We start from the raw sequence: 25,739 nt of genomic DNA, 5'->3' as shown, positions 1-25,739 counted from the left end.
TCATCTGTGCCCACCGTGTGCTCCTACCCCTCAGCACCCTATAGCCCCCCTGTGGAGGGTTCAGGGGCTGCCCCTTCCCTGTGAGCTGTGGGGAGCTCAGGTACCAGAGCCTCCCACTACAGACAAACAGCTACAGCATTCACTGCCCTCATCTCCTCATCAGGGAGTGTAGGGACAGGACAAGGGGTGATGGGGTCAAACTGAAACAGGGGAGACTGAGCTGAGCTCTTAGGCAGAAGCTCTTCCCTGTGAGGGTGCTGAGGCGCTGGCCCAGGGTGCCCAGAGAAGCTGGGGCTGCCCCATCCCTGGCAGTGTTCAAGGCCAGGTTGGACACAGGGGCTTGGAGCAAGCTGCTCCAGTGGAAGGGGTCCCTGCCCGTGGCAGGGGCTGGAGCTGGAGGAGCTTTAAGGTCCCTTCCATCACAAACCATTCCAGAGCTCTGTGATTCTAACTGCAATGCCCCGGCCCAGACTCCTCCATGAAAACCATGCAGGAGATGATCTATAAAACAGACTCCTGTTTATTCACATACACCCTGTGTCCTGTTCCTGGATCCCATCCTCACCCCGCTCCCTTCAGAGCAGCACCTCAGAGTCCTCCCCGCAGCCCTGGCTGCTGCCAGCAGGCAGGGTGCTGGCCTGTGTCCACGCCAAGCCCGGCCCCATGGGCAGCAGCGGGACATAGGCCTCCTCCCCGGGGCCAGCGAGCGGCTCCTCCAGGACGTACCTGGTGCCCCAGGGCTCCTGGTGGTGGTGATGGACATCCACAGCCACCAGCGCTGCCTCCGCGCCGGGGGAGCCGGGCTCCGACACGTCCCCGGGCTCCAGGTCAGAGTCCGCTTGGGGGAAGCCTGAGTCCTGGGTGGAATCCGGGCTCTCCTCGGGCAGGCTGGTGTTGATGTAGATGACGTCCCCGGCTCTCCGGATGGCCGGCAGGTTTTCCAGCAGCTTCTCCAGGTGGACCTTCAGCTGCGGGAATGTGGGGCGGGCGGCGGGGTCGGCTCTCCAGCACGCAGACATGATGGCATAGCTGGGAATGGGGAGAGGAGCACGGTTATCCAGGGGGATGCTGCCAGGTGCAGGGATAGGGAACACATGGGGCTAATTCCTGGCTTCCCTCCAAACTGGGCAAGCCCTGAGCTGCTCTGCATTGAACAGAGAAGGACTTGGGGGTGTTGGGTGAGGAGAAGCTCCCCATGACCCAGCTGCAGCAAGCGCTTGAGCCCAGAACCCCCCCGTGTGCTGGGCTGCACCCCCAGAGCGTGAGCAGCAGCTCAGGGAGGGGATCCTGCCCCTCTGCTGTGCTCTGGGGAGAGCCCCCCTGCAGCCCTGATCCAGCTCTGGGGCAGCAGCACAAGAGGGACGTGGAGCTGCTGGAGCGAGGGCAGAGGAGGCCATGGAGATGCTGCGAGGGCTGGAGCAGCTCTGCTCTGGAGCCAGGCTGAGAGAGCTGGGCTGGGGCAGCCTGGAGAAGAGAAGGCTCCTGAAGGGGAGACCTGAGAGCAGCTCCAGTGCCTAAAGGGGCTGCAGGAAACCTGGAGAGGGGCTTGGGACAAGGGCCTGTAGGGACAGGCCAAGGGGAATGGCTTGAACCTGCCAGAACAGGGGAGACTGAGCTGAGCTCTTAGGCAGAAGCTCTTCCCTGTGAGGGTGCTGAGGCGCTGGCCCAGGGTGCCCAGAGAAGCTGTGGCTGCCCAGTCCCAAGCTGGATGTTGGGGCACACTGGGAGCTCCCAGTGCTGGGCACAAGGTTTCTCCATGGCTTTCTTTAGGGACAGGCATTGGAGAGAGGCCTTTTAGGAATGTTGTGCAGCTCCCAGCACCTTTCCCAGTTGACCCATTTGTATTTGCAGCTCACAGCCACGGGGGAATGAAACATTTCCAGCTGTAAGGGCACTAATGAACAACTCAGGAAGAAAACCTGGGAGAAGCCCCTTTGTGAGCCGCTCAGAAATGCCCAGGTGTGAGGTTTCCACACTTCCCTCTTTCCAGTTTCAGAGACTGCAGGCACTGACGGGCCTCAGTAACCAGAGGCACATTTGTGGGTCAGGGAAGAGCCAAGACCTGGCCAAGATGATCTTAAGAGTCAGCTTCTTCAGCACCAACTGCAGAGGGCAGTGCTCCCATCCCGCGGCACCAGCGCCGTGACGCTTCCACTGCCAACACATCCCTTTCTCCCGCGGTATTCGTTGGATTTCTGTGCACCCGTTTGCCTGGAGTTAAGAGGCTTTTTCCTCCCTGCTCTGCTCTGGGATCTGCCTTTCCTTTGGGACATCAGAAATTGGGAGTTTCATGCAAATATTAAGGGGTTTGAAGGTTTTGTTTCTGTGATACTTTTGAGTTTAAAGGTGACCCACACCATTATGGCCACCTGTCCTCCAAGAGCCCACCTCTGTGCGTTCTCGTAAGCATCCTGCCTGTGCACCCCACAAGGAAGAAAAGGATAAATCCTTGCCATTTGTTTGTGAATCCAGGCTTCAGTAACAGTTATTTCTGAGGGCTTCGGGAGAAATGGAGGGGGTGAGGGGGAATGTGACTCCCTCCCTGGTGCAAACCCATCTTACTCCACTTGGAGAGGCAGGTGTGCAGCATCGGGATGCTGGAACAGTTTTCTTTGCTCTGTGATGCCCTGTTTGTGAGCTTTTAGCCCCATTCAGTGCTAAGCCACAAAACCACAGCACAGTCATTGTGTGCTTAAGGAAAGGACATCAGCAACCAAGAGCCACCAACAGCACCCGCAGCGGCCACCTCAGCTGAGGACCAGCGACGCGCAGGTCACCTGCAGGGGTGTGCTACAGCCAGAAAGGGGGTGACCAGACTCACAGCTCATCCAAGCAGCCCTCGGGCTTCTTGAGGCGCTGCCCATGCAGGAGGTACTCATAGATCTCGTGGTTCTGCACCCCTGGGTAGGGCGTCTTGCCCCGCGTCGCGATCTCCCACATGGTGACGCCGAATGCCCACTGCCAGGACAAAGGGAGAATGCACTGAGAGGACACTTCCAGGAGGGATGAATGAATCTTTTCATGGGGAAAGGTCAGTGCCCAGCGTCCACGGGGCCAGAGCACAATGCTGGGGGTTGTCACTCCAGCCCTGCCCTCCCCAGCATGGGCACTGAGAGGCAATGGCACAGAAGAGGCAAGCGGCCCACTCAGGAAACCTGTTCCAGGAGGCAGGGAAAGGTCAGTGTGTGCTGTTACCAACAGCTTCCCACTCCTCTGCTTTGTGCTTCCAACGTACAGCAACAACAACAGTAAGTGTCCTGCACATGGGCCACAACAACCCCCTGCAATGCTCCAGGCCTGGGGAAGAGTGGCTGGAAACTGCTCATGGAACAGGAGCTGGGGGTGCTGATTGATGGAGCTGAGCATGAGCAGCTTGTGCCCAGGCAGCCAGGAAGCCCCCAGCATCCTGGCCTGGATCAGCACCAGTGCGGCAGCAGGGCCAGGGCAGTGACTGTGCCCCTGCACCGGGCACTGGTGAGGCTGCACCTCGAATCCTGGGCTCAGCTCTGGGCCCTCACTGCAAGAGAGACCTTGAGGGGCTGGAGTGGGGACAGAGAAGGGCAACGGAGCTGGTGCAGAGCCTGGAGCACAGTGTGATGGGGAAGGGCTGAGGGACCTGGGGGGTTCAGTGTGGAGAAGAGGAGGCTCAGGGGGGACCTGATCGCTCCCTACAAGTGCCTGAGAGGAGGATGGAGCCAGGAGGGGCTGGGCTCTGCTCCCAAGGAACAAGGGATGGGACAAGAGGAACCGGCCTCAAGCTGCACCAGGGCAGGTTTAGATGGAGCTGAGGAACAATTCCTGCCCCAGAGGGTGCTCAGGCATTGGAACAGGCTGCCCAGGGCAGGGCTGCAGGCACCGTCCCTGCAAGGGTTCACACCCCGTGGAGACGAGGCCTCAGTGCCATGGGTTAGTGGTGGCCTTGGCAGGGCTGGGGTAAGGGTTGGACTGGATGAGCTTAAAGGGCTTTTCCAACCCAGTTGATTCTGTGTCTCTATGAGGTGCAATGAGGGTGGACAACTCCACCCAGGGCTCATTCCCCAGCTCTGGCTGCCCATCCCCATGGACCTACCACATCACTCTTAGTGGTGTAGACGCGGTCAGCCAGGGACTCGATGGCGATCCACTTCACCGGCATCTTGGCTATCCGGCCCTGGCGGTAGTAGTCACCACTGTAGATCTTCTTGGACAACCCAAAGTCTGCCACACACACTGTCATGTCATCCCGCAACCTGTCACATGGAAACAGGGATGACAGGATAGGGAAGTTTGATGTGCTTTTCAAAGCAGAGCCCAGAGCCTGAGCTCTTTTCCCATGTCTCTCAAGCCCGAGGGAGGTTCTACTGCAAGAAGCCAAGTTGTGCTGTGCACCCACAGGGCTTCCACTGGTGCTCATCTCCCCAGGACAAAGCAGAGAGGAACACACTCACATGCAGTTCCGAGCTGCCAAATCCCTGTGGAGAAAGTGCCGACTGCTCAGGTACTCCATCCCCAGGGCAATGTCCACCATGAACTTCACCAGCGTCTGCAGGGGCACAAACTGGGAAGGGAAATTGCTGCATTAGCAAGACACAGTCAGCAGGTCAAGAGAAACTGTGCTTCCCCCTCATTTGGCACTGGTGAGACCACATCTAGATGCTGTGCCCCATTTGGGGCTCCTCAGCAGGGGAGGGACATGTTGGAGCAAGCCCATCAACGCTGGGCTGCAGGAGATGGTGTACAAGGAGCTGGCTTGTTCAGCCTGGAGAAGGGAAGGTGAGAATCCCATGGGATTTTGTGGAGCTGGATCCCACCACTGCCACCTGACACAGCAGGAAGCAGGGCTACAACCAAGTCCTCTTCTGTTCTCAGAAGCAAAGGCAGATTTGTCCCACTTTGCTCCTCACAGACACAGGGCCCTCTGCTCCCTGTGCTCCTTACCTGGGGGGCCATCTCCAGCCTGGAGCGCAGCAGGAAGCTGTGCAGGTCACCATACTTCATGAAGGGCAGAATCACCATGGGCCTGGGGACCTGCTGGGAGCTCAGCTCAATGCACACACCTGCAAAACACAGACAGGTTGCACAGGTCCATGGGGAAAGGCGCCACATACCCTGGTCCAGCTCCCCATCCCAAATCCCAGATGGAAGGGCCATACCTAAGAGCTTGATGACATTGGGATGGTCAAAGTCCTTCATGCACGCTGCTTCGCTAAGGAACTCTTCTATCTCCCTTTGGGAGAAGTTATCCACTGGGAAGCAGAGAAGAAGAAGGAGGTTTAAAACCCCAAAAGGTTTAATACCCAAAATCATTGTTGCCATCTCCCTTCACATCACAGCTCCTCCATGGGTCAGGGGAAGGGACCACCAGGATGTCTTATCCTTGGCTGTCTGATATGGCAAAGGGGCCACCATCCCCACAGAATGGTGCCAGGATGCAGAGAGAGCACCTGAGATGGGTATCAGGAACACCAGCACCCACTGAGACAGACAACATCAAGTTCTGTGAGGCCAGGGTGGTGACTTACACTTCATGGTCTTCACAGCCACCTTCAGTGGGGTGCCTTCAGCCTGGCTGAGACGTCCCTCCATCACTGACCCAAACTCCCCTGCACATGGGAAAGAAGCAAGCACTTTATCCAGAGCCCAAAGCACTGCCTTTCAGGCCACCACTGTGCTCCTGAAGATCTGAAATGCCCCAAGATGGAGACCGCGTTCCCACAGGGTACATGGGACACTTGTGTCCCATCAGTGGCAGAAGGATGTGAACCCAGGGGTCCTGGAACTTGGTCATCTTGATTCACCCTCTCCCCACATCCCTCAGGCCTGGAGCTGATGGAGGTCCCAGTGGCAGCCCCTGCCCCATATGTCCATCCCCAGCATTCCAGCCCCTGCACTCACCCTCTCCCAGCACCTTCCCCAGGCTGAGGGCGTTTCTGTCCACGACAACATCCTGCAGCTTCTGCTGGAGCTCGCTGCTGACACCCAGGCTGCCCACTGCGGGAGAGGGGAACAGCAGCAAAGCTCACCTCCAACTGCTGGGATGTCCCCACCAACCTCCTTGCAGAGGGACAGGAAGGCCACACTCACGTGTAAGCTCGATGGCTCTGCGGCAGTAGGACTTCTTGGCTGTGTAGTTCACTACCAGCATGGAGTCATTCCTGCTGAAAGCATTCCTGGTGGGACAGAAACAGACCCCGATGGGTCACGTGTGGCTGCTTCAGCTCAGTGAAGGAACCTCTGCTGCAGGCGTGGGCAACCACAGCACTACCAGGGGTACTGGTATCAAAGGAGGAAATGCGTATTTGTAGAAACAAGGAATGGTTTGTGTTGGAAGGGACCTTAAAGCTCCTCCAGCTCCAGCCCCTGCCACGGGCAGGGACCCCTTCCACTGGAGCAGCTTGCTCCAAGCCCCTGTGTCCAACCTGGCCTTGAACACTGCCAGGGATGGGGCAGCCACAGCTTCTCTGGGCACCCTGGGCCAGCGCCTCAGCACCCTCACAGGGAAGAGCTTCTGCCTAAGAGCTCAGCTCAGTCTCCCCTGTTCTGGCAGGTTCAAGCCATTCCCCTTGGCCTGTCCCTACAGGCCCTTGTCCCAAGCCCCTCTCCAGGTTTTCTGCAGCCCCTTTAGGCACTGGAAGGCTGCAGCAACCTCTCCCCAACCAGCACCTCTGAGTCCTCAGAGCTGCTCTCATCTCTTTCACTTCCCTCTTCCTGGACCAGTGCCATTGCTTACAGTGCCTGAGGAAAACAGGCACTCGATAAACAAGGCTGATCTGTCGAGGAGTGAGTCACAGGGGGGGTTTGGGGAGGAAATGGGACACTCATTTCCTACTCAGAGAGCAGCCTGTACCAGGAGGAACAGGTGCCCACATCTACAACCTCCTAAAGTGACCTCTTCTGTTGCTCAGCGCACAAGCTCCAGCCTGTCAATGCTCTCTGTTAGCATCTGCAACCCCATCCGATAGCAAAAACTAAAGCGAGCTTCACACCATGGCCCCGGAACAGTGGTGATGGGCACTCTGCTGGAGATGCTGTGGTACGGGGCTGAGCAGACATCCGGCTCCAGGAACTAAACCACAGTGGAAGCTGACGAGCTCCCAGGGAGGCAGCATCACAAGTAGAGAGCAACAAATGCTACACCAAGTAGGAAATGCTACACCTTTGACAGTGGGATTGAGTGCGCCCTCAGCAAGTTTGCCGATGACACCAAGCTGTGTGGTTCGGTTGATACGCCGGAGGGAAGGGATGCCATCCAGAGGGACCTCGACACGCTTGTGAGGTGGGCTGATGCCAACCTGATGAAGTTTAACCATGCCAAGTGCAAGGTCCTACACCTGGGTCGGAGCAATCCCAGGCACAGCTACAGGTTGGGCAGAGAAGAGATTCAGAGCAGCCCTGCAGAGAAGGACTTGGGGGTGTTGGTCAATGAGAAAATGAACATGAGCCGGCTGCAGTGTGCGCTCGCAGCCCAGAAAGCAACCGTATCCTGGGCTGCATCAAGAGGAGCGTGACCAGCAGGTCCAAGGAGGTGATCCTGCCCCTCTACTCTGCTCTCGTGAGACCTCACTTGGAGCATTGTGTGCAGTTCTGGTGTCCTCAACATAAAAAGGACATGGAACTGTTGGAACAAGTCCAGAGGAGGCCACGAGGATGATCAGGGGCCGGAGCACCTCCTGTATGGAGCCAGGCTGAGAAAGTTGGGGCTGTTCAGCCTGGAGAAGAGAAGCTGCGTGGAGACCTCAGAGCAGCTTCCAGTATCTGAAGGGGCCTGCAAGGATGCTGGGGATGGACTCTTCATCAGGGACTGTAGTGACAGGACAAGGGGTAACGGGTTCAAACTGAAACAGGGGAAGTTTAGATTGGATCTAAGGAAGAAATTCTTTACTGAGAGGGTGCTGAGGCACTGGAATGGGTTGCCCAGGGAGGTTGTGAATGATCCATCCCCGGCAGTGTTCAAGGCCAGGTTGGACAGAGCCTTGGGTGCCATGGTTTAGTGTGAGGTGTCCCTGCCCATGGCAGGGGGGTTGGATCTGGATGATCTTAAGGTCCTTTCCAACCCTGACTATTCTATGAGTCTATGAAAGGGATTGTTGGATACTACCAATTTCCAAACTGGGATGGGGGGATGCCGTGGGAGATGAGCACAGGTGGGATTCCAGCTCAGTAAACTGTCCTTACTGAAGTGATGCTCCTCCAAAGTCTATCTATCTAGTCTTCTATCACAGTTCCACTTTGGCAGCAGACACTCAAGTGATGGCACTGACAAGCCAAGCTGCCAGCACCACAACTGTTTAACAAACCCCACAGCAGTGAGTAGCACTGGCTGGCTGTAGCAGAAACCAGCGCTTCGTCCCATTGTTCAAACACCCCTTATGTGATCCAGCAGCAGTCCCTGGGCCTGGCAGGGCTGATACCACGCTTGGCCATCAGACCATGGCATGTGAGGAGGCAGGAGGGGCTCCTCTGGGACACAGGCCACAGGATATGGCACATCTCTGCTCCCTCACCTCTGTGTCAAGACGCTGAGGCCACTCTTCCCATGCCAAGTTGCACAAGTTCACTTCCCTTTAGATACAGGCATAGTGAGTGAAAGGTGAACTCCTGGGCTAAAGAGGGGAGGGGAAGTACCAAAATACACTGAGTCCCTCACCACAGGCATTACGAATGCCATTTGTGGCAACAACATCAGCACCAGAGACAGGAACTTTGTCCCTGAGCCACCCACCCTGCCTCCTTGGGCCCTGTGTCTCCCACCCGCCCAGCTCAGGCACCTCTGAAGCTGTGTTCCCTTTGGCTTACCCATATTTTGTTTCCACACATCTCTTCTGGATGACCACGGACAAGCAGAGGATGATCCCGACGGCGACTGTCCCGCAGATGAAGCCCAGGGCTATGATAAAGGAGTCAGCATTCCCGGAGGCTGGAGTCGAAGAGGGGGCTGTGGTTATTAATCCTAAGGAAATATCCCATTAATGGAGCTGGGTCAGCCTGCAGCACGCAGGGACTGGGGGAGGATTTCCCAGGAGTTAAACTCAGTAAAGCCCAACAGGTTACATGGGAGAAGAGGGCACAAGGACCAAGGCTGAATGTGGAGAGCAAGTCTTTCCTGGCTACCAGAGCATGCTGAAGGTCCCAGGTTCTTGGCTGACAGCCTGGGTGACATGGAAAGCATCTGAAGGAGGATGGAGGGATACCCACTGCATTGGCCAGGCAAGGAAAGCACGTCCTGCATCATTTCCCATCACCATTCCCTGCTCCCACACCACACAGACAGGGATGGGAGTCTCCTTACCGCTGCCAGGGATGAAGACCTCCACGGGGCTGCTGAAGGGTCCCACTCCTCCTCTGGTGACAGCAGCCACCCGGACAGAGCAGGTGGCGTTGGTGGCCACCACGGGCAGGATAATCCTGCTGGTGTTGTGCCGGGCTTCAGCGGAGCCGTTCTGCTGGAGAGAGCAAGGGAAGAGCCTGAGCTGGGAGAGGCAGAGGTAGGGAGACCTGGAGATGCATGGAACATAGTCCCCGTGTCCAGCTTCTGCCTTGCTTCGCTGCCATGAGCCCAGAGGAAACGCAACACCAAGCTATTTCTGGAGAAGAATAGCTCTGCCTGAGCCGGATGGGATCTGAAAGGGGCTGAGCAGCATTTCCCGTCCAAACCTTGTGCCCCTGCTGCTCTTTGCTTGTCAGCAGCAGCAGGACCAGCAGCCTGGGCCAGAAAAGAGGCAGGAAAGTGATCTCACAAGGAAGGGGAAAAGCACTTCATGCACTGCTGGTAACATGGAGCCTGGAGAAGAGAAGCTGCATGGAGACCTCAGAGCAGCTTCCACTGTCTGAAAGGGGCTGCAAGGATGCTGGAGAGGGACTCTTCATCAGGGACTGTAGTGATGGGACAAGGGGTGATGGGTTCAAACTGAAACAGGGCAGACTGAGCTGAGCTCTTAGGCAGAAGCTCTTCCCTGTGAGGGTGCTGAGGCGCTGGCCCAGGGTGCCCAGAGAAGCTGTGGCTGCCCCATCCCTGGCAGTGTTCAAGGCCAGGTTGAATGGGGCCTTGGGTGAGAGGATCTAGTGGAAGGTGTTCCTGCCCATGGCAGGGCGTTGGAACTGGATGAGCTTTAAGGTCCCGTCCAACCAGAACCAGTCTATCATTCTATGATTCTATGCTTTCAGCTCCAGCACCCCTGGTTTGACTGATCAAGTGCCCGGCCACAGCAAGTTAATCTTAGGGCAGGTATTTCCTGACTCTACCTTTTGTGTCAAGCTAACAGTATTCTCAGTGATAAGGGTGTGTTTCGTTGCCTGGTACCATGGCAGGAGGCAGCGTGCTCCATGGCACAGACCTTTCTCTCACTAAATACATAAGTGAGTCTTTCCTTGCAAATTCCCTGTTGTTTCCTGACCTTCTTCAGCTGACAAAGTGCTGATGCTGCTGCTCTCCACAGGCCTCCCGCTGCAAAACAGCTGCACAGTGGTGTGCAAAACATCTGGCAGCCTGCTTTGGCCAGCACAGCCCAGCTCCTTGCCCTGGCTGAACATCACAGGCTGCACAAAAGGAGCAGCCAAGGGGGATCAGTGGGCAAGGAGGAGGGAATCAGAGCTGCTCAGAGGGAAACAGATTCTGCTCATGGTCAGACGAAAGCCAGCGATGGATGCAACACGCTCAAGGCCCAGGAGTGTGTCTGCACCATCGGGCAGCAATGTGAGCTGGTACCTGCTGCTGCCTCCTCCCTCACTCCTGCTCTTCTTCTACTTCATGTTCACAGCATCCTTCAGTGGAAACCTGGAATCCTGAGTCCAGTTCTGGCCCTCTCACTACAAGAGAGACCTTGAGGGGCTGGAGTGGGGACAGAGAAGGGCAACGGAGCTGGTGCAGGGCCTGGAGCACAGTGTGATGGGGAAGGGCTGAGGGACCTGGGGGGTTCAGTGTGGAGAAGAGAAGGCTCAGGGGGGACCTGATGGCTCCCTACAACTGCCTGAGAGGAGGATGGAGCCAGGAGGGGCTGGGCTCTGCTCCCAAGGAACAAGGGATGGGACAAGAGGAACCGGCCTCAAGCTGCACCAGGGCAGGTTTAGATGGAGCTGAGGAACAATTCCTGCCCCAGAGGGTGCTCAGGCATTGGAACAGGCTGCCCAGGGCAGGGCTGCAGGCACCGTCCCTGCAAGGGTTCACACCCTGTGGAGACGAGGCCTCAGTGCCATGGGTTAGTGGTGGCCTTGGCAGGGCTGGGGTAAGGGTTGGACTGGATGAGCTTAAAGGGCTTTTGCAACCTGGTTGATTCTATGAGATCCTTTCCCTCCCACCAGCCTAAAACTGGACCAAGATCCATTCACATCACAGGCAGCCCTGTTGTGTCATCTGAGGACAGAACCCAGCTGCTATCACACAGACTGGAGAGCAGAGCAGTCCCTGCTCTGCTGGCAGGGCAGACAGCCCTTCCTGCAGGACACAACTGCCAAACTCCATGTTTGTTATGAGTCTTGTGGTGGTTGAGGAATTCCTCCCCATCCCAACTCTCCAGCCTTGGCTCAAACAAGAACTGCTGGTTTCAGAGGAAAATAAACCAATTTTTTGGAAGCTTTTAAAACAGTTTTGGAGCTGGTGTGCACAAGAAGAGGCCTGCAGATGGCCCTGCTGACACAGAAATGCAGAAACGCCTGTCTCTATCGTGCTGGGTTGTTAAACTGCTTATTTTGGGGCATTTCATATTTAGCCTGTCCAGGCCTAAACTCAAAGGCTTTATTTCTGAGAACTCAAGAGTTGCCCTTGACAGCAAACCCGCTGCTCCTGTGCTTCAGGCTGCCTGGTCATCAGCTCAGGAGACCCTTGGGGGGTGTGGGAGAACAGGCCCTGCACCAGCACATGGTACTCTGCACAAAGGTTATGGCACAGGCTCCAGCTCCTAACCCTGACAGCCCTCACAACCAGACCTGCCCTCGGGTGGCTCTGACACACATTTCTGCCTCCCATAAAACCTGGAGCTGCCAAAACAAGTCAGCAACAACCACAGCTGCTTCCTTCTCCCTGCAAAGAGCTGAGGTCTCCCCCACAGGTACCTCCCACCTGAAGTCACCCCCCAGCAGAGGGGTTTTGGAGCCTCCGGAAAGCCACCGTTAATGAGAACATTCCTTGACCAGGAAACCAGGCAGAAACTCCAGCCCCTGAGCATCTGACTGGTGAGTGCCCCATCCCTGGCAGTGTTCAAGGCCAGGTTGGACACAGGGGCTTGGAGCAAGCTGCTCCAGTGGAAGGGGTCCCTGCCCGTGGCAGGGGTTGGAGCCGGAGGAGCTTTAAGATCCCTTCCAACACAAACTATTCCATGATGCTATGATTCTATGACTGGGGCAATGTATAAAACCCAACAACAACAACAACAGAGTCACTCTCCCAGGGCTTAAAGGGCAAGTCCTTTTTTGTGCTTTCTGCTCCAGAGAAGACAAATATGTCAGCAATTTTTATTCCATGCTGGTCACAAGACCACAGCACTGTTCCCTGCCTGGATCCACTCTGGATGTATACATGCTCTTTTCAGAGGCAGAAAAGGAGAACAGAAAATGCAGCATCCTACAAAACCCAGGGGTGAGTCATTTGTTCCACACCGGGTTCAGGCCATCAGTGCCTCGCTGTGCTTTCAGCCTTGGACAAAGGATCCGCAGCACAGGGGCTACAGCTGGATACATCTCCAGTTATCCAGAGGCTCCCAACCACTGGTGGATTCCTGGGCTCATCTCAGCTAATTTTGCCCAGTGGATAAGCCAGGACTGCCCAAGAGGTCAGGCCAACCTCAGCCTAGCAAATTCCTAAAGGCTACTTCCCAATCCTAGGAAAAGCAAGCAAGGATGTGCCAGAGGACTTCATAATCTCACGGGGAGGTCCCCAGACCCAAAATGTTCCTTGAGCTTTGAAACTCTGTGCCATGGGTTTGCAGATGAGTTAATGCATGGAATAGTAATTGTGCTGAGGCGCTGGCACAGGGTGCCCAGAGAAGCTGTGGCTGCCCCATCCCTGGCAGTGTTCAAGGCCAGGTTGGACACAGGGGCTTGGAGCAAGCTGCTCCAGTGGAAGGGGTCCCTGCCTGTGGCAGGGGTTGGAGCTGGAGGAGCTTTAAGGTCCTTTCCAACCTAAACCATTATATGATTCTATTAATCTCACCAGAATAAGGAACAACTCAAACCCCAGAGAACAAACTCTCTCAAACACCTTGTGATTGACTCCATTGCTGAAAGTGCCAAGAGATGCTGGCAAACCTGAAATGCCACTCCAAAAGCTGTACCAAAGATTGTCAACACCAGGAAGAGCATCTCACTGCTAGTTTAGAGAATAAACCTCTTGTCTTCTTCATGCAGAGCTGCTTATTCACAATATTAATCACTTAGGGCATTACCAGGGTTACATAAACATGCAAGAGTGAAGCCGCTTGTATTAAAGAAGCCCAGATGGAAGCACAAGACAGTAGACAAATAAGCTCAGAAAGAACATACAGAAGCACCAGGACCAAACTGGACATCCCTGCTTGATGCCTGCTGGGATTTTTAATTCCCCATTTCCAGGGTGACTTACCAGCCCCTTGGAGTTCTGCCACCTGTACCAGATGTGATAGCCCTGCAGTTCCCCATGGATCCTCTCCAGGGATGGCTTCACCCATCGGATCTCCAGGGAGGAGCTGGATTCATTGAATGACACCGTGACATTCAGTGGTGGGGTGGTTGGAGCTGCAGGAATCAAAGGGAAAGAAGGTGAGGGGAGCTGGTGGATGGGTGCAGGGACATGGTAGGCTGATGGCAAGTGAGCTGTAGCTCAACCATAAAGCACAGGGTTTTCCTACAGCCTTGAATATCCTCCTTGAAATCCCTCCTCAGCCTCCACTACTCATTTCCTACCTCCCTCAGTAGTGCTGCCAGTTATCCACGGGCTGAACGCCGACCAGCCGACCTCATTCCTGCAGGAAACACTGATGTTGTAGTCTGCCATGGGCTCCAGCTGCTGGATGTGATACACGTGGGGAGGCACAGAGGTGGTGAGCAGCACAAGGGAGACATTGCTTCGTGGAACAGCTTCCTCCACCTTAATTGAAAAAGCAGCCCACAAACAGGGATTAGTCAGCAGCAACCTGCAGGGTGACAGCCTGGCAGGAACTCCACAGCTGTAAACAGGATCCAGAGCCTGCTTCCCCTCCAAACAGCAGCAGGGCCTTGCTCCTGCACGCTGCCTTGTCTCTGTAGCTGATGGCAGGCCATTTACAGGGCCTAGAGTGAGGGCTCCAACACACATGGTGCAAAAAGAGCTGCAGTGGGGACACGGCAGAGATGTGAAATCCCATCACTGTGAAAGGAACAGAGAGGTTTTGCTGTTTCTTGTGGCACGGAGCAAAAGAGGCACCTCAGAAAGTCGCCATGCAGAGAGTCCCAAACAGACAGAAGAAAACCCTTTTTTGTGCCACATGGCATCAGACCGCAGGCCTTATCACATCAGATGGTGCAGGGCTAATCACTGACTGCAGCAGACTCCAGCACGGATGAGGTCAATGTACTAAAACCAAGTCACGCTCTTCACACAAAGGGAAACTGCTCTCTCCTAAAAGGGCACTCATGTAGCTACCCACACAGCCCTTGCAGCCCTCAGAAAACCTCTCATTCCATGGGAAGCACCATGAGAGGGGCCTGCAAGTGAGAGGAAAGAGCAAGAATGAAGACACCAGCATGAGCCAGTTAACTGGGAAGGCAACCCACAGGATGTGTTTCAGCATGAGCCACAAGCAGAAAGTTGTACAGTCCTGTTAAGAGCCTCGATGCATGGTTTTGGGGTGGCAGCAGACCTGTTCTGCTTAAGCAACATGAGTATCCCCCCTCCAGGATGGTCCCAGCATCAACACCAGCAGTCTTTTCCAGCCAGAAGGAAAGAGAATGGCCTTCAGCCTCCTAAAGCTGAGAAAGTCTCCAGCCATCACTAGATGCTCTGAATGAGGAGTGAGCAGATCAATGCGCAGGCTGTTCCTGAAAGCACCTCTGGGACCATCTGCTCTCCTTATCATTGAGCCCAGCTCGCCTTCCTCAGCCCTCAACTGCTCTTCTGAAGCTGAAAAATACATCAAATCCATGTGGCTTTTAAACTCAGGCTTTATGCAAACTTCACCAGAGCAGCCCTGAGGAGAAGGACCTGGGGGTGCTGGTTGATGAGACACTGAACATGAGCCGGCTTCAGGGTGCACTTGAGCCCAGAACCCCCCTGTGTGCTGGGCTGCATTAAAAGCAGCGTGACCAGCAGGTCGAAGGCAGTGATCCTGCCCCTCTGCTCTGCTCTGGTCAGACCCCCCTTGCAGCACTGTGTGCAGTTCTGGGGTCCTCAGCATAAGGACATGGAACTGTTGGAGCAAGTCCAGAGGAGGCCACGAGGATGATCAGGGGCTGGAGCACCTCCTGTATGAAGACAGGCTGAGAAAGTTGGGGCTGTTCAGCCTGGAGAAGAGAAGCTGCGTGGAGACCTCAGAGCAGCTTCCAGTGTCTGAAGGGGACTACACGGATACCAGAGAGGGACTCTTCATCAGGGACTGTAGTGAGAGGACAAGGGGTAACGGGTTCAAACTGAAACAGGGGACGTTCAAGTTGAAGACAAGGCAGAAGCTCTTCCCTGTGAGGGTGCTGAGGCGCTGGCCCAGGGTGCCCAGAGAAGCTGTGGCTGCCCCATCCCTGGCAGTGTTCAAGGCCAGGTTGGACACAGGGGCTTGGAGCAAGCTGCTCCAGTGGAAGGGGTCCCTGCCCGTGGCAGGGGGTTGGGACTGGATGACCTTAAGGTCCTTCCCAACGCAAACCATTCTATGAACAGCACGTGTGGCACCACCAGCTCCCTTTCAAGCCCAGGAACGAGTCACTCGGGCTGTGGGCCACACTGCCCAAGTGAGGGGATTATCAAAGGGCACAGCAGCAAAAAGGCTTAGTCACAGCTGTGTTTTTGCCAGAACTTCTGTCCTGTTTTCCATTTGGAAAGGCTACTTCCTAATGACAGACCGTGAACGTTAAGTCATAGGAAATTCCTTGGCTCTCCACCCCACTTCCCAAGCTCCAGCTGGAAGGCAGCAGCGGACATGGTGCTAATATTAGCTCTGGTACCTTTCTTCTCTGTAAGTCCTTTCACTTTTACCTGCCTTCAAACACGGCCTCTCTCCAGGCACTGTCTCAGCTGGAGTGTAGATTGGCCAGTATAGAACACACATCCCCAGGGGAGGAAGCAGTGGGCTTGGACTGTGAAACCAGCAATGTCAAACAGAGCAGGTGGAAACTGCTTGCAGGGCAGATGGCATTCCCTGACTTGTCCAGAGGACAGGCTCAGCTCCTGCCCAGTACTTGCAAGGAGTGGAGAGCCAAGAGAAACTCCATCTCCAGACCCCAGCTAGAAGGTTGCTTGGTTGGGAATGGTTTGAGGAGGAGGTAAAAGTAGGGACAAGCAGGTGCCTGTAGCAATTCAAGGCTTACAAAGACTTCTTAAGAGCTACTTGGAGCCATTCTGGGCATCTCTCCATGAAGAGTCATGACAACCTGGCTCTCTTGCCCAAGGGGACAGATTCTCATGGCTCACTTCTGCACAGTTCACAGGCAGGAGCCCAGATGGACTCTTCCAGGCAGGCAGCTTGCCTGTTCCCATCACCTTTTGTTTCACCCCCCCCAACCACCCTGCTCCTGGGACAAAAACCTGCTTCATGCTCCCTGCATCAGTCTCTTTGTGAGACCCTTTCCACCAACTACTTCCCTCACAGCAGGCAGAGCAAAGCCACTTTCTGTGAGCAGACACCATCAAGTTGGTGTCCAGCAGCTCCTTCCGGCCCTCCTGTCCACCCCAGTGGTGCTCCAGCTGCCCCAGGTCCCAGTGCCTGGGCACTACTTGGACTCCTCAACATCATGCCACCACAAATCCCCAGCCACCCAGACCACAGGGCAGCATGGGACAGCAGTGCCAGCTTCCCCTTTCAAAGCACTTGGGAAAGCCCAGCTCAATTTGTCCAAACCAAAACCCTGGTCAGATCCGTGCGGTTCATGCCAAACACTGATTTCCACCTGCCTCAAGGTGTATGTGTAAGGGGGGCTGCAGGGTAAGGAGGGTTCTGGATGCTCACCTTGACTCTGCAGCTGTTGAAGGCAGAGAAGGCATCAAAGCCTGGCACCCAGGATATCACGATACCATGGCCTGTTCTGTTGAGGACATCCACGCGGAGGGGTGCAGATGGTATTCCTGCAGAGAATCACAATCATGGAATCAGCCAGGTCGGAAAAGCCCTTTAAGCTCATCCAGTCCGATCACTCCTCAGCACTGCCAAGGCCACCACTAACCCATGGCACTGAGGCCTCGTCTCCACGGGGTGTGAACCCTTGCAGGGACGGTGCCTGCAGCCCTGCCCTGGGCAGCCTGTTCCAATGCCTGAGCACCCTTTGGGGCAGGAATTGTTCCTCAGCTCCATCTAAACCTGCCCTGGTGCAGCTTGAGGCCGGTTCCTCTTGTCCCATCCCTTGTTCCTTGGGAGCAGAGCCCAGCCCCTCCTGGCTCCATCCTCCTCTCAGGCACTTGTAGGGAGCCATCAGGTCCCCCCTGAGCCTTCTCTTCTCCAGACTGAACCCCCAAGGTCCCTCAGCCAAGAAGAGCCAAGAGCAGCCAGCTGGAGGCTTGAGCACAACCATGGCACATCTGGCCTCCCCTGGCACCTCCTGGGGCTCAGACCAACTGTATGTGAGCTCCAAGTCCTCACTACAGCCACAGCAGCACCCTCCAACAGCGTGCTGCAGATGTTTAACACCACTGGGCAGGGAAGCAGAGAACTATTTGACTCTTTTGCCCATGTTCTATATTTATGAGCTGAACCAGCACTCTGGGTTGCTTAGAAGCAATGACATATTTTGGGGAACACCTTCCTCACATTGCCGGAGTGGCCTCCATCAAGAATGTCAGGAATTTCCATCATTTCCTATGGAAAACTGTGAGCACGCCCCGGTTGTGAAGGAAGGAAAAGAGTGATACAGCCCTTCCAAAACCTGCTCTGGCACTGACAGTTCTGCTTTCAAATGTGCTCTTTGATGCTTCCTCCCGCAGTGGTGATACTGGGATGAGGGAACCACACTGGATGCACCATGCTGCTAGGTGCATCCCACTTGATGTTAAATAGAGGTTTAGAATTGGGGAGGAAATAAGTATGGGAGTCATACAAGCATCTCCTTCAGCTGTAGAATGGGTGCTTGGGAGTGCGGAGACCAGGACAGCTCCTGCTTGGACACACATGCTCTGGTAAAGCAAGCATCACATTGTGGTTTACCTTTGATGTTGACCAGCCCTGGGCTGGATGCGGTCAGTCCCTTCCTGTTGTGAGCCTCACAGCTGAACAGTGTTGCTTCGGTGAGACCTGCAGAGGGAAAACATGGACCTGTTTACTGACCCTGACAAAAATAACAGAATCATAGAATCATGGAATAGTTTGGGTTTCACTGGAGCAGCTTGCTCCAAGCCCCTGTGTCCAACCTGGCCTTGAACACTGCCAGGGATGGGGCAGCCACAGCTTCTCTGGGCACCCTGTGCCAGCGCCTCAGCACCCTCACAGGGAAGAGCTTCTGCCTAAGAGCTCAGCTCAGTCTCCCCTGTTCTGGCAGGTTCAAGCCATTCCCCTTGGCCTGTCCCTACAGGCCCTTGTCCCAAGCCCCTCTCCAGGTTTCCTGCAGCCCCTTTAGGCACTGGAGCTGCTCTCAGGTCTCCCCTTCAGGAGCCTTCTCTTCTCCAGGCTGCCCCAGCCCAGCTCTCTCAGCCTGGCTCCAGAGCAGAGCTGCTCCAGCCCTCGCAACATCTCCATGGCCTCCTCTGCCCTCGCTCCAGCAGCTCCACGTCCCTCTTGTGCTGCTGCCCCAGAGCTGGATCAGGACTGCAGGGGGGCTCTCCCCAGAGCACAGCAGAGGGGCAGGATCCCCTCCCTGCCCGGCTGCTCATGCTCTGGGCGTGCAGCCCAGCACACAGGTGCTGGTCACACCAATTCACCTGCTATCCCCTGCAGCTTCCTCTCTTGCTCTGCTGCTGTATTTTTACCCAGCAACACAAAGGACCTTTCATCTCCCACTGATCTCTTCCCTCTGTGGCACTTGTGCAGTGCCTGGGGGTGAGCAAGGACCAGCTCAGCACCCTGCCCACTGCAAGCACACACATGGCATCATGGCAGGACTGGATGCTCCTGTGGCCCCATTGCACAACTCCTGAGTAAGCACTTGCTCTGTGTGTGCAAAAAGGGAAAGGCAGAAAGCAGAAGGTCTCACCAGCACAGCTTGGATCAGATGACTTAATGCTCTTCCAAGATTGCTCAAATCTCCCAGCTGATAACGGGGTTTGGGGGGGCACTGGGAATACCCAAGTGTGCAGAGCTGCTTGCTTCCCCTGAGGTGGTGGCATGGCCTGTGGGAGGTTACCCAGGGCAGCAGCAGTGCTCAGGATTGTTGGCTCATGCAAAGGGCTTTGTTAGAGGTGCAGGGCTGTCCCCCTTGGGCACACTGGGGGTGCAGGACTATCCCTTCGGACACAGTGATGTGCTGGACATGGCAAGTGTTTGCTCACAACAGCAGCAGTGGCTTTTACTGACAGAGCTCGTGGGCCAGGAGGGGACTCTGCAAATGACCCAACTTAGCCTGTGCCAGCCGGATGCAGGAACATCCAAGAGGAATGAGTCACTTCTTCCGGCTTTCACTGCCTTTTAAAGCCTGTCTTTGGCCGCCAGGACGAGCCGGTTACAGTCTGGTTGCTAATGAGACAGTGGCCTTCTCCTCATGAGCACATCAGAAATCTCTACAGCAAATCCATGATGGAGTTTTTGCTACATGAAGGACTTTTCTCCCTGTGCTCCACCATGCTGCATGGACACACGCTGCACGGGCCATCCCAAGGTCTTCCAGAGGTATCAAGAGGGGACCACCAGTAAAACAGCTCATAAGAGCAGCAGTGTATATATTGGAATGGTCAGAGGCTGAAGAAAAATCTGCTTCTCTTGCCACTTCCAAGGAAGAAATTCCTGGGAGCCGCCAAAGGGGGTTGGATGGGGGTTCCTGCCCCCAGCTCATCCCAGGCAGAGTGGTCCCAGGGCTGCTGGACAAGCAGCACAGACAGTGCTGGGCAGAGCTGTGCTCCCAGTGCTGAGGACAGAGCAGGACCAGGCTGGGACTCACTGCTGCAAACTGGTCCCTCTGGGGTAGCTCTTCTGCAAAACTGGACCCTGTGTCCCACCATACACAACGTGACAGCCACACTTTATGCCAAGTTACCCATGCTGAGCTTTCCAGCCAAACTTCACTGTGCAGCACAAAACCAGAGCAGGCTGCAAGGGCTGGTGACAGCATGTGGGAACACAGCCCCTGCTAACAGGAGTGTGAGGCCAAGGGGATGGGCTGTGTGATGCACAAGATCCCACCCTGCCCTTCCCTGTAGCCACACAGAGGTGTCCCAGCTGGCCATGGCTCACCTGGCACCATGAGGACTGATGGGGAGATGTGGGGCTTCTCATTGACTCGGATGTTGTTGCGAAACCAGTAGATCTCCACAGGCTCCGGCGGGCCCACGGCCTGGCACGTCAGGTTGAAGGGGCTGTTCCTGGTGACATTCAGCTTCTCAGGCTGACGAATGAAGTGTGGGAGCCCTGCACAGGCACAGAGAAGCAACAGATTCAGAGAGCTTGGCAACGACCCCAAACTGTGCTGCCCAGGGCTGTGCAACAAGCCCTTTCCCAACCAGGATTCCCCTTTTCTGGAGGACAGCTCCCAGATCATGGTCCCCAGAGCTGTCACTCAGCCAGGGCACAATGCGCCAGCATGTCCCCACTGCCCCTCCTGTCCTGCAGCTCACCTTCCAGCTGCACCGAGATGGGATCCGACACCACCTCCATGCCAGAAATGTTGAGTTTGCAGACGTAGGAGCCATTATCCGAGCGCTGGGCGGCAACGATGCTGCCAGAGAGAGCAGAGAGCAGGGCTCTGGTGGGGAGCCTGGTCCCACACACAGCTCCCACAGCAGGACGCAGCAAACAGACAACCTTGGGGGGGGTCAATCAGTAACAACCACCCCACAGCACACACCTAGCAGAAGCTGGGCTTGCAAAACCAGGCTTCGAGGGCTAGGGAGAGCCTGCCCACCCTAACTCCAGTCCCAAGCCCCTGCCAGTTGTCTCACCCAGTGCTCCTGGCATCCCTGCTCCCCATCTGCACAGGAAGGATGGCACTGGTTACCTGAAGGTGGAGGTCATTGCCACCTCCTCCTCATCTGAGATCTCAAAGTGGCTGGTGGCGATGCGGTCCAGCACGTGCAGCTCCCTCCCGTCCTTCCATAAGGAGATGCCCGGAGCATCCGGCCTGAGCAGCAGGTGAGGTACCCTGATGGAGCAGTTAAAGGTGACGTCCTTGTGCTCGTTGATCACGATGTGTCTCACCGTGGGGTTAAACCTAATCTGTCCCAGGGAGCTGGCTGAGGGCTCCTGGGGCTGCTCCGGGCTCCAGTGGCCAGCGGTGGTCACACTTCGCTTGGGGTGGTGGGGCTCTGCTGACAGCAATGGCCTCAGACCTGCAGTTTGGTCAGCATCATCTGCAAGAGAAGACCTCGGGTTTGTTACCACCAGGCAGCGAGTGTCCCCCTCCAAAACCCTGCACAGCCCCACCACTTCCAGTCATAGTTAAAGGCAGCTCATTTACAGATGCTCCAGAAGTTCCCAGTCCCTGAGACCTCTTAAGAAGCCCAGGGTGGAAACATGGAGCAGGAGCTGTCCCAGGACTACGTCCAAGCAGCACCTCAAAAAAAAACCCTTTTTAAACCAAACAGGAGAAGCTCAGAGTAAAGGAAGTGCTCAGCCCCTTCTCTTTTGGCAGGGGAGAGGCAGGAGCTACACCCCAGGACTGGAATACAGAAGGATCCCTGGCAGGAGGAATGTGGGACTTTACTCCAGTGAACCCCTTTTGGGGCCTCATCCCGAGCATGTTCAGCTGGAGCAGAGGCAGTCCCAGGCAGGGATTTTGCTGATTTGAGGCTCTTTGCTGCTGGTGCTGCTGCCCTCCCAGGACAGGGTGAGCTGCTCTGAGTGGGGAGATGCTCTCAGAGGCACCACAAGCACTTTTGCTAAGCTCAGTGCCTCCAAGGAGCTGCTTTTCTAGGGCAAACAGTTGCAAACAGTTAAAGAAAAGCCTTCAGACAGTGAGCAGGGGCCGGCTGCTCTTCAGTGTTGTTCTCCCAGGGTCTTTTCCCAAACATTTTTCCCAAGGGAAGGCCATCTACCAGCTCCTGGGAGGCTTCCTGCCCCTATGTACAAATGACGGAGCATACCCAGCCCTGTAACAGCGTTTTCCTCCTCCCTCCCTCCCTCCCACCCCAGCCACAAACAAAACCAAGAGCAGCTCGATATAGAACAATTCCCCCCATATAAATCAATTCCCCCCAACATAACTGTGTATTTTTGAAGAGATCCAGTGACTACATCACGAGGAGTTTTCACTATGGCATTTCCGAGCTTCCCAAAGCTCTCACAGGCACACAGAAAGCCCAGCCGAGTGGGAAACCTCCCTTGCTGCTCTCAGCAAGCACAGGCACGGTGCCAGGCAGGAATTGCAACTCGATTCATTTGCCTCTTCCAAAACCACCCCCAATTATTCCCAGTTTCAAAGATAATCCCCCAGCAGAAAGCACAACCTTCCTCGTCAACCCGGGTTCAGCACGGTTTGTTTTGAGGCAGGTCACAGTCCAACACCAAACACCAAGTTTCTAAAGCTACGTCACTACTATTGTGAGTAATGGGGCAGGAGCCTGCGAGCTCTGCCCAGAGCCAATAAACACAAGCTCATTTTGAGGCTGGATATGTTCCTTTGCTAAATTGCTCCCTATTTTTAACCCTCCCGAAATGCTGCTTCTAGACAGGAATGTGGGAAGGGTTTCTGAGCGCTGCCGGGGCTGCTGGTGCGGAGGGAGGCTCAAGGTTCCCCTGGCTCAAACACAAAACAATGGGTTTCCCTTTCAGATCCTAAGCCTTTCCAACCTGCTTCCTAAGCTTCACCATCCCAACACAAACAACAGCCATGTGACTGCTGCAAACCCGAGCTGCCTGCCACTGGGATACCCGCTCTCAAACAGCTCCTAAAAGGGTTGCCACAGGCAAACAAGTGAGCGACCCCCCAAATCCCCTCCCCTTCCTTCGCCATTCCCAGAGGAAAAGCCACTCCTGCCCGGCACAATCCAAGCTCAAACTGTTGTGTCTGTGCTCCTTTGGAAGCTCCAGCCAGAGCAGTTCCCCCTGCATGGACCCCTGGCTGGGGAGGACACAGATGTGTGCTGGCTCTCCCTGCCCTTGGCACGCACTCTGCCTGCTCCAGGATGATCCCGGCTTCCCAACACTGCTTCAAGTTTAAAGGCAAAGAGAACCTCAGCCTCCTTCTCTACCCTGATGAAGTGGAAGGTGGTGTTTGCTAGCCTGGGAGTGAAATACTTTCCTCTGTGACTCATGTGATGACAGGAATTCTTCACATCCAACGCTGCCTTTGGGTACCCCTTCCATCCCCAGCTGCTTGGGATGTGGCTGTCTCCATGGCATCTTCACAGGGTTTTGCCCCATGTCACAGGACACCCTTTGCCTGTGTTCAGAGCCATTCCTTAGGCTGGCTCCCAAAGCCCACACTAAAGCAAGGAGATGAAAGCCGTGATGCCTGCATGGTGCCTGCCACACAGGAGCAGCTCCCCTTGCCTACTGCAGCTTGGCCCGAGGCAAGAGCTGGAATGGGAACAAACCCACTTGCAAGTCCAGTGCTGCTCCCTCCAAACACCTGGAACCACAGGGAAACCAAAGCACTGGCAAAGCCAGAGTGCTCTGTGCAGCCAGGCTGCTCCCACGTGCCTGTCTCCATTGGCAATAGCCTGGAAAAGGGTGTTTCAGCCAGCAGTGTGCCTGCTGTTAGAGGTGAGATACCTTACTGGGGATGAAAAACAAAGAGCAGGGAGCTGCACATATCAGGACTGGAACAACAAGTCCTGCTGCTGCAGTGGCAGTAAGGAGGGTGTTAGAAAACACCCAGGTCTGCCAAGCAGCTCCCTTCATCCTTAGACCTGGATTTATAGAACCACAGAATAGTCAGGGTTCTTAAGATCAGTCAGTTATATAGTTATATAGTTATATAGTTATATAGTTATATAGTTATATAGTTATAGTCAGACCTTAAGATCATCCAGTTCCAACCCCCCTGCCATGGGCAGGGACACCCCACACTAAACCATGGCACCCAAGGCCTCAATGGATTTCCCATTTCTGGAAGTAATTCACCTGCGGGCAAAAAATTCCTGCTCAGGCACTTGTTGAGCGTGTCCACAGGGAGAGGGCAGGAGGAATGAGGCGCCCCTGGCAGTGGGTTTCCTGCCTCCCCATTCCTTGGGAGCCGTGAGAAGTGGATTCCCCCGGGGCTGACTTCCAAAGAGACTCCCAGGGGTTCTAACACCTTTTGTGTAAACCTGTCCAGGATTCCCGGTTAAATCCACAGTGAGTTCCCCTCACTGCCCAAAGCAAACTCTCACATTCACAGAATCCCAGACCCGGTTTGTGTTGGAAGAGACCTTAAAGCTCCTCCAGCTCCAACCCCTGCCACGGGCAGGGACCCCTTCCACTGGAGCAGCTTGCTCCAAGCCCCTGTGTCCAACCTGGCCTTGAACACTGCCAGGGATGGGGCAGCCACAGCTTCTCTGGGCACCCTGGGCCAGCGCCTCAGCACCCTCACAGGGAAGAGCTTCTGCCTAAGAGCTCAGCTCAGTCTCCCCTGTTCTGGCAGGTTCAAGCCATTCCCCTTGGCCTGTCCCTACAGGCCCTTGTCCCAAGCCCCTCTCCAGGTTTCCTGCAGCCCCTTTAGGCACTGGAGCTGCTCTCAGGTCTCCCCTTCAGGAGCCTTCTCTTCTCCAGGCTGCCCCAGCCCAGCTCTCTCAGCCTGGCTCCAGAGCAGAGCTGCTCCAGCCCTCGCAGCATCTCCATGGCCTCCTCTCAAGCAGGTCCTCCTCTCCTCCTCTGTGGACTCACTCTAGCAGGTCCTGCCTTCCCTGTTAAACCCTGTTAAACACGCACCGACTCCAAGCCCCCCCTGAGCATCCCTGAGTGTGGGCTACAGATCCCCACCAGCTCCCAAACATCACTCAGCCCTGATGACAGCACCCTTTAAACACAAAAACCTCCATTTACCGCTTTGCATTTGTTTTAGCAGTAAGAAGCACGTGGAGCTGCAAGCCAGCAGCCAGCACCCTGCAGAGCATCCCTGTGCCCCAAACCGCTGCGTTTCCCTCTGATCTCTCCCAGCGCCGGTTCCCTAACGGGACAGATCCCAGACCCGCTGGTGTGGCGCAGCGTGTGGCGGTGTCCCAGCAGGCAGAGGCACAGCGCAGAGCCGTGCCCGGGACAGCGGCACCCGCTCTCTGCGGGGCGGGCTGAGCTGTTCAGCCGCCAGTAACCCGCAGCAAAGCCGCTGCTGCGCTTCACCCCAGGTCTCAGCTCTGCTGCCCAGGCGGCAGGATGGGGGCACGGGGGACACCCCGGCTGATGGCGGGGCGAAACGACGCGACACCAGCAGGTAAAGCGCTCCCAGCGCCCCGGCCGAACAACCCCGCCGGCCCCGCGCAGCCCCGCCATGCCCGGCCCAACCCGGGACCCCCAAGCCAGGACATCCCCCCAGGGGTCCCCGCACTCACCGGCCCCGCCGCGGGGCGGGCGCAGGGCCGCCAGCAGCGCCCAGAGCAGCGCCCACCGCCCGGCGCCCAT

General features: G+C 55.9%; 1 protein-coding gene across 1 annotated transcript; it reads right to left on the bottom strand.

Moving 5' to 3' along the window:
• Nucleotides 1–575: 575 nt before the first annotated feature.
• On the bottom strand, nt 576–25,739 carry MERTK (MER proto-oncogene, tyrosine kinase; the record flags this gene model as incomplete). Its single annotated transcript, XM_080615977.1, has 19 exons — nt 576–1,029; nt 2,822–2,958; nt 4,070–4,229; nt 4,428–4,537; nt 4,918–5,036; nt 5,133–5,225; nt 5,502–5,582; nt 5,875–5,970; nt 6,064–6,149; nt 8,776–8,929; nt 9,269–9,422; nt 13,532–13,683; nt 13,852–14,035; nt 17,079–17,194; nt 18,267–18,353; nt 20,442–20,615; nt 20,822–20,922; nt 21,202–21,553; nt 25,670–25,739. 19 exons carry the CDS (start codon nt 25,737–25,739, stop codon nt 576–578), a joined length of 2,880 nt encoding a protein of 959 aa, XP_080472103.1.

The sequence above is a fragment of the Psittacula echo genome (genome assembly GCF_963264785.1).
Source record: "Psittacula echo genome assembly, chromosome: 4".
Lineage (NCBI taxonomy): Eukaryota > Metazoa > Chordata > Aves > Psittaciformes > Psittacidae > Psittacula > Psittacula echo.
Note: the sequence above shows the minus strand (reverse complement) of the source record. Positions and strands in the feature narration are given on the sequence as shown.